The sequence below is a fragment of the Zeus faber genome, assembly GCF_960531495.2.
Source record: "Zeus faber genome assembly, chromosome: 6".
In the NCBI taxonomy this organism is placed as follows: Eukaryota; Metazoa; Chordata; class Actinopteri; order Zeiformes; family Zeidae; genus Zeus; species Zeus faber.
The window spans coordinates 19,538,038-19,547,127 of record NC_137201.1 but is presented as its reverse complement, the minus strand read 5'-3'; the positions used below and the strand labels follow the sequence as shown (position 1 = coordinate 19,547,127).

Below are 9,090 nucleotides of genomic sequence, written 5' to 3'. Positions count from 1 at the left end.
AGAAATGACGGAATACGTACTGCAGGGTAACACAGTCAGCATTTGAGAACTTCATAATTACCTCCAAAGTTGTCAACAAGGCCCCAACTCATTCATGTCGACCAATAATCTGAGATAAATCCACACGGTGTAAAGGTTCATTTACAAGGGACCATAAATTGGCATTAACATAAGCTCATTCCATTAAAACATAATTTGAGAATATTAGAATGAATTTTGGTAGTCACTCCCGAGCCATTCTTTTTTTTACAATATTCCAGAAAAATATTAATTAGTTATATATTTCAATTATATCAAATATATATTTTGTATTCTTGAAGAAAAATGAAAATATTTTAGCATTTACTGCAAATACTGCGGAGTCCTTCCATAAAGTCAAGTGTATTTTTAAATATCTTACATTATATTTTTCAGCATATATCAGTATATATGTTTGTTCGATGGAGCAGATCCTATGCTTATTGGGCAGGACACTTTGGAGGAAACGTCTATGCTGTTCTTAAATGTAGACTAATCTTATTTACACCGTATACACTCTTTTTTCTTTTGATGGAAGTAAGAACAGAAAAAATGGAAGAAAATGTGTTTTCATGTTTTTATGTCCTTACCCAAAGGGCATCCTGGTCAACTATTTGAAAACATGGAGTGATCTTCTTATGGTGTATTAAATAAACTCATATCATTTTAATAGATAAAAAAAAAATACATGTATTATATCAAGGGGTGTCTAGTTGTTTAGGTTGTCTGTGATTTCAGAAAGCTGCATCAATAAAAACGATCAAAAACAATAGTTGCTGCTGTTTTTTCGTTTGATGGCTTTTGTGCATTCAAACGTTAATCATTCAAGCATTATACATTATACACGTGACATAATACATTCAGAAAAAAAAAATCGTTTTGTTTGTAAGTGACTTATATTATGTTTCCTATGGTCGTATCAGTACAAACTCTCAATCAGCTGAACTTTGAGCGACAGGTACAAACTTGCTCACGAGCGCCCGCTCCAGGTGGGCACCGGGGAGTTTCATCAGCTCAGTGTGCGGTTCCTAAATGGCTGTGACTGGGTCTGAACGGCGGCCCGCAACTGAGCGTACCCGACGACGTGAGACTCAGAAAAACTGATCGACTCGGCTCAAATGAACTTGAGAAGGTGGAAATGCCAATTTCTACCTTTTCTTTTCGACGTCACTTCTTTATTCAACAAGGGACAGAGCACAATGCGCGATGAGTAAAGTTGTAACTGATACTGATTAAAAAAAAAAATTGTCATAATCATAATAAAATCAAATGTAAAACATATATACAAATAGCCAAAAATACAAAACAGTCAGATATGCACAAGATAACTTATTGTTATCTTACAGGTACAAAAATAAATAAATTATAATATGAATTATTACGATGTGCGGCTCCTCGGGGGGTGGGGGGGGCACAACAGCGGAACGCACTAACGCCGTGTCTGTTTCCCACCGGAGCTTTTTACTGTAGCACAACGTGGCAGCGATGGAGTCGAGGTGTCCACTGGTTAAGTTGTCATCGTTTGTTTTTAATTCTAAATAACTCTGTCGGATATCTTTAAGTATTAAATTGGTCAATATTCCGCGTTGAATTTAAGGTAAATGCAGCTTTTTTTTTTCCTGACTTTCTCTCTCAAGTATTGTGTCTGTCTGGGCGCCAATGTGCCGCTGGTTAGTCAGTAGATTGACTCATATCAAATAATGAGGTATCTGTTTATGTCAATTGAATGACTGTAGGTTCCTCATGATTACAGCTGCGCAGGAAGTAAACGTTATTTCCCTCGTGACAGAGTAATCTGAAACCATTCAAGGGTTTGCTTGGTGATATAATGTTGTAATCATTTCATAACGTCGGAGTAATTTAGACCTACTCATCTATTGTTACCCATGCTCCTATTATTGTATTCATATTGATCCCTCCTGTACAGAAATATCGCAACATCTTTCTAGGCACAGCCAATACTAGCAACCATACTTCCAATTAGCCCCTGCCATAGCTTTGTAAATAAAAATATCCTGTGCTTAAATTTACATTTTGTGTATTCAATTTTTGTCGATTATTATGCTTTTTATGCTCTTTTATCCAACAATGCACCAATCCTTACCAAGACAAATGTCTTGAATATTAAAATGGATTACGTCTGCATGTTGCTGTTGTTGCTGATCTTCTAGATTCTTTCAGTATTGGGTGCTGAGTTGTGCTAAGGCGTTGTCCTTAAATGGCAATTAATAATTGTTTCATATCCAATATCCAGTCATGAATTGATTGCTGACATTCATGCATATAGATGTGAGTGTTATTTCATGAATGAATGAATGAACGGTTGCTGTCCGTTTCCTCCCCTGCTAGCTCCAATCCATCCGCCATGGCCTCGCTGTCAGAGGAGGTGCTTCTGGTGTTGAAGAAGGTCCGCCAGAGGAAGCAGGATGGCACATTGTACCTGATGGCTGAACGCATTGCATGGAGCCCAGAGGGCAAGGACCGCTTCACTGTCAGCCATTTGTATTCAGATATTCGCTGTGAGTACTTGATGCAGTCTGTCTCCATCTATTTTCCTTACCAGTTTATATGAAGGGAGGGCAGCTGGAGCATATATAGTACCTGGTCACTACAAGTGTAGACACACTAAGATGTTATGTTGAGTCTACTATTTATTGTGTATGCCAGCAATGTATACAAAGTTAAGTTAGAGACTGCTGTTGCTACTGCTCGGACTTGTTGATTACACCCACGAGGGGACAAGCAGGAGGCAGGTATTCTGTACAAAAATTACATTTTTCAGTAGGCGCCTCTATGCTTGAATGTTGGCGTATTGTCCAAATTCTGTAGGTTTTCACATGAAAATCACCAGCTGGTAGGATACATTTATCGATCATCCATTAAAAACTGCTTCAACCACTAATCTAAGCTTCTTCTCTCATTCCGTAATGAATCGGTACAGCGCATACAATGGAGAAAAATACCTATAATGTCTTGAGTGGAAAGCTGTACATGTGAGATGTCTGAAGTTTCTCCACACAGATGTACTGCACTTTTTCAACACACACTCCTATGTGTTCATATTTTCATCTGAAACAATATTTTATGTTTATTTTATAATTATTTAGTCAACAGTTATTTACACCTGTCTTCTCTGTATCTGTTGCATCACATATTCAAAAAGTCCCCTCTGGTTGGCTGTTTTGGGGGGTTTGGGGAGACACAGCGATTTATGTCATTGATGCTGACATTTGCTCTTTGTATATTATATATTTTAATTTTGTGATGACTTAAAATGGTCATGCAGCCCTGCTCGTGTTGAATAACACTGTCTTATTTTTTCCTGTATTGTTGTGGCGTGCAGGTCAGAAGATCAGCCCAGATGGTAAAGCTAAGATCCAGCTCCAGCTGGTGCTCCACACGGGTGAAAGCACCACGTTCCACTTTGCCAATGACAGCAGCGCCCTGAAGGATCGTGACACTGCCAAGGACCTTTTACAACAGCTACTGCCCAAATTCAAGAAGAAGACCAACAAGGAATTGGAGGAGAAAAATAGGTGAGAAAAAGTAATTTCACCATGTTCCCCTGAAACTGCTGGGTGTACTGAAGAATGTTTGTGTCGAGAACAATATTTTTGTTGTTATTTATTGTTCAAAATTGACATGATTTTTATGAAAACAGCATAAGTCAGAATTCCATTCTCTTGTAGAATGCTGCAAGAAGACCCGGTGCTGTTTCAGTTGTACAAAGACCTGGTGGTGAGCCAAGTGATCAGCCCTGAGGAATTCTGGGCCAACCGACTCAGCGTGAGCAACGCAGAGCACTCGTTGACCAACAATAAACAGGAAGTGGGAATATCTGCCGCCTTCCTAGTGAGTAAAACAAGAAACATCATGTTGAAGGGAATGTTGAAAATGTTAATGTTGAAAAACTACTCAGGTAAAAGTTAAATCTTTGAGATTTCAGACCAGCTCCAAATTTTGAAACGTATTTGTCAGCTTGGCTACTGCAATGCAAATTAATGCTTAATCATGGTAAATTATGGAGCGGAATCACAGTATCTGTAGAATGCAGATATCAGAGTATCAGCATTCAGCGAAAATAATCTCTTCAATTGGAGTGAAAATAATGAATCTTCTGTCTAATTTTTTTTTTATTAATGTATTATTTCAGAAAAAGGTTATGAAGGTGGTTGCCTGTTCTTCTGGATCATTCTGATATTTTAATACAATATCAGTATTAAATCATTTTTTACCAGAATGTCTTAAAACTTAAAAAGTCTTAAACAGAATTTGTCGATACCTGCAGCCTGTAGATACATGTGCTCAAATCCTACCTCAGCAGACTGAGCACAGCATATATTTGTGTTTTGCAGGCAGACATTCGGCCTCAGACAGACGGCTGCAACGGCTTGAGGTACAACCTGACGGCTGACATTATCGAGTCCATCTTCAGAACATACCCTGCAGGTAAACTACCAAACCCGCACCTCCTTTGTTACAGCGGTGGCCAACGTAGCTCACTCGCATGTGGCTCTTCTGTGAACTTCATTTTTTACCTTAAAACACTGACTTAAACATAGTACGGTCAGGGAAGTATAAATATCTGCAAATATAAAGATGTTTATTGTATAGTATAATGTATTTTCAACAGAGTGAGAGGAATTATAAGATAAGGAAAGACATCACTGTATGAATCCCTGTGACATTGTGGAGTTACAGCTGCTCACATCAGAACAAATAGTCAACAACAATAAAGATACATGCTGGCCTGAATGTTTTTACACCTGTGTTGTGCTTGCAGTGAAACAGAAGTACGATGAAAATGTGCCTCATAACCTCACGGAGAAGGAGTTCTGGACGCGTTTCTTCCAATCGCACTATTTTCACAGAGACCGCCTCAACACAGGAGTGCAGGACATCTTCTCAGAGTGTGCCAAGCAGGACGAAAAGGGTAAATAATCAGTAATTACAGTGTTTTTACCGGTAACACCAGTGTTGCCATTAACCGGTGGGAAAAATTCCTCACCGTGACATCTCTACTTAAGACCTATTGCTGTACAGGCACATAATATTATATAAATAATATATAGAGAGCTATAGACAGAAAATAAAAAAAGTCAAAAAATAAGAGAACAAACAACATTTTTATATTTCCGCTCACTTTGTATCAGCCGCTGTTATTTGTAAAGATTCCCTGTTTGTGTCACGCAGGCTTAAAGTCCATGGTGGTGCAAGGGGTGAAGAATCCTTTGGTCGACCTGCTTTCGTTGGAGGACAAGTCGTTGGACGAGGTGAAGTTTCATGGGGACACGTCAGTAGCAGCCACATAAACGTGTTTGTTTGTAAATATGTGGAGTTCCTTTTCACGGCTAATTGGCCCGGTCTGTGGTTCAGGGCTACGGAGCGTCTGTGGCGCCGTCCACTTCCAATTCTAATAAGACGGTGAAGGAGAACAGCAACTCAGCCATTATAAAGCGTTTCAACCACCACAGCGCCATGGTGCTGGCGGCGGGCGCACGGAAAGGGTAAATCAACGGCTTTTTACAAAGAGAAATAAACTAGAACACTCGGTGCCTTGTCTCTGGGTTGAAACTGTGTTATTTCCAGGGACGCGCCGAACGACCAAGCGAGCGAGACGAGTAGCACGGACGGAAACTCAAGGGATTCTGACTTCTTCCAGCCTCCAATTAAGAAGGTGAGGGGGCTGAGCAGTTAGAGGGCTCGCTGGTAAGGCCTTAAATTTGGGTTCCTGTTAAGGTTGAGTTTCACTCTGTAACGGAACATATCGTGGGATAGCATTTGTAGTTTACTTTTGCATAACTTCAATATAACTCACTTTAGAAGGAGTACAGGACTCTGGACTAATAACTATTTATTGATTGTAGTTGACCATCAGGTTATTATTAATTAACTATTAGTTTGCTGCTCTCTTGTTCGTTGTGGCGGATCTGCCTGCCACATGCCAGCCGAGTGGTGTTTTCAAGGCCCACAGACAGAGACACAGACGATGGGGTAGCAGGCACACAAGTTTATTGTAGACCGTGAGCTAGGTGGAATAAGCCCAGAGCAGATGGACAGCATATCATGACTAGGGCTCCTCTTCTGAGTGTGTGTGTGGGGATGGGGGTTTTACCTGTTGCTCGTTAGACCAACCAACGAGCAACAGGTGTACGGCCACTCTGATCCTGGGCCCCAATTACCTAGACCGGGGACAGGTGTGGCTGCTCAAACCACACCATCCGCACACCACATCTTTATGGTGTTTTGTTATAAAGATAGATTTCACATTATACTGTAGACTATTTCAAGATCAGTCCTATTTTGCAGAACCGTAAACTGAAATGAATACACAAAACGTCTGAATGTCGTTCATGAAAACAGTTAAAGGAAAATCTTCTCAAATGAAATACTTGCCTATTATCCTTCCACCGTCTCCATCCTCTCCACCGTTGGGGACTGTGCAGCGATGTCCGTGTTGTGGTTTGAATATATGCAGGTCAATTTTCACTCACATTTTGCCCTGATTTAATGTAGGTGAAATTACAAGAAGCCATTGAATTTGAGGATCTTCGCAGGGAAAATGGACCGAAAACCGTTGCTTTGAACCTCAAGAAGTCCGACAGGTAGGAGCCCAAACCTCTCTGATTGATTTAATGTGTGTCTGTGTCTGTCTTGTACCGGGTCAAGTTTTGGGTAACGGCCATGTTGTTCCTCTCAGGTACGCTCACGGTCCAGTTCCTTTGCAGTCCCAGCAGTACGCCACCAGCCAGGACATCATCAACTCTGTCAACTGCATTCGGCATGAAATGTCCAACTACAAACCCAACCTCACTCAGGTTTGATCCTCCACTTTTATTAACATTTATACCGCTTTGTGTTTTTATGTACCAGCACTCATTGTAAAGGTGTCCAAAGACCCCATGAAGCAATATTCAAAGCGCCCAACATGTTCACGATTGATTATCTTTCCGAATCAAACTGATTTATTGGGGGAAGGAATTTGAGTGTCGAGACCGATATGTCATTGCCTAATTTTATTACGTTGTCCAACACTTTGCACTACACTAGTAGTTGTAAATTTGCCATATGAATACAATTGACTTGATTTAATTTTATTTTTCAATCTCCCATTTAGTGTAATGTCTCCCTTTTTTTTCTTTTTTTTTTTTTAATGATCAGGAAAAGTAAAAAAAACAAAACACATTTTTTGGGGATTTCTAAAAAAATACCGTTGGTTGGTTTGCCAAACGGAACAAAAAGTACAGTTTTCATTTGATGGGCCCTAACTTCCTCTAATCTCTGCTGCAGGTGCTGTCTAGCAGTGCAGCCAGTTCTGCTATCGCTGCTCTGTCTCCAGGCGGGATCCTCATGCAGAACAGCACGCAGCAAGCCATAAACCGTAAGCCACTTTATACCACTGCTCATTTAAGAGCACTAGTGATGATAATTGACCTTTTGAGCAGGTTGCTTTCTAACTTCTTGGCTGTAGGTCAACATTGTTAAGTCACTGGAAAACACGTCACTCTAGAGATGTGGAGAAAAACAGGAAACAGGGATCACTGTTCTCCGCATTGATCCCCATTTCCTGTTTTCATTTCCCGTTTCGCTTTGGCTCAGTGTTCTATTCTCTTCTAGACCATTGACCTACATCTTCAATGTAGAAATTGATGCTTATTAAATCCAGTTCATTTTTTTTCCCCATCATATTAAAGCATCACGTTAACTTAAATTGAATTGGTTTGTGTTGCAATCTTTTTTCTCGGCTTTAATTTCCTTAACTACTCAGAAATGGTGCCCAGTGAGGTCCAAGGAGAGCTGAAGCATCTGTATACTGCTGCTGGAGAACTGCTGAGACATTTCTGGTCCTGTTTCCCTGTGAACACACCCTTCCTTGAGGACAAGGTGATCAATATCGTCTAATAGTTTAACATTTTTTTGACTAACTTGTTTTGTAACAATCCTGATTTGAGGAGAATCTGTACATTTAAGTCTCAGGGGGCTGTTGAAAAGGGTTTTTTTTTTTTTTTTTTTTTTTTTTTTTTTTTTTCCTGGATAATTTCATGCAATTACAGTTTTGTGCTGGATCCGTTACGCAGGTGGTGAAAATGCGCTCGAACCTCGAGAGATTTCAGATGACCAAACTACGTCCGTTTCAAGATAAGATTCAGCGTCAGTATTTAACCACCAACGTAAGTCCAGAGTTTGACCAATCTCATTTTCTGTTAACTATCGATGAGCACAACGCACTTAAGGCTTTTAAATCTAAAACCCACCCCACAGCTTACAGGCCACTTGGAAGAGATGCTGCAGTCAGCATACAACAAGTTCCACGCCTGGCAAACTCGTCGGATGATGCGGAAAACCTGAGGAGTGATGGCGTATCCAACAGAGGATACGGGAGAATTAGAAAGCAGACGGAAGAAAAGTGTTGGCCTGCTGGACTAATCTGACTGAGAAGGAAAAGCCTGGAGGTTGAAGGGACCTTGATGAGGACATAGATAGGAGATGCTGCGTCGCTGAACATGCAACAGACTAAATGCGTCTTGGTCACAACTACCTGTTACGTGCTCCTTTCTGTTTTGTTTGCATTTTCTGACGGACGAGGAGACACCATTATTTTCGTAATGATTGAAAAGGGACTTTTAAGTTGGTGTTCAATGACCAAACTACAGATGGGATTTGGAGAGAGCTCTCAGGAACTGTTCTGCAAGCAGAGGACTGCCAACATGAGACACTTTAATCAGTGCACAGAGCACGACGTGTTAAAGAGAAATTGCAAACGCAATTAAGCCTTTCCCAGTTAATCTGGGCACGGAGGGGAGTGAATATAGCAATAAGACCTTTAGTTAACATTTCAGTGTGTAAGTGTGGGCCCCATCATGCTGCACTTGTATGTAATGTCTGCACCTTTTATCTGCACTGAAGACAATGACCCTACTCCGAATTAAAGTCAAGAAAAATGTTTTTGTTCTTTCTCTATTAAAAATAAAATCACATTTCCTTGGATTTAACAAATCGGCTGTTGTTCCATCACTTATGAGCTGTTATTCCTTACTGTTGATGGACTACTTTCAGCACAATGAGGTCATG

At 40.4% G+C, this 9,090-nt stretch overlaps 1 protein-coding gene across 1 annotated transcript; it reads left to right on the top strand.

Moving 5' to 3' along the window:
- The first annotated feature begins 1,503 nt into the window (after positions 1-1,503).
- gtf2h1 (general transcription factor IIH, polypeptide 1) lies at positions 1,504-8,933 on the top strand. The gene is made up of 15 exons (XM_080002008.1): positions 1,504-1,615; positions 2,368-2,537; positions 3,362-3,554; positions 3,708-3,870; positions 4,374-4,467; positions 4,802-4,951; positions 5,212-5,291; positions 5,395-5,525; positions 5,608-5,695; positions 6,535-6,623; positions 6,719-6,836; positions 7,309-7,399; positions 7,787-7,902; positions 8,097-8,189; positions 8,281-8,933. Exons 2-15 carry the CDS (start codon positions 2,384-2,386, stop codon positions 8,365-8,367), a joined length of 1,647 nt encoding a protein of 548 aa, XP_079858134.1. The 5' UTR covers positions 1,504-1,615; positions 2,368-2,383; the 3' UTR covers positions 8,368-8,933.
- Positions 8,934-9,090: the final 157 nt, after the last annotated feature.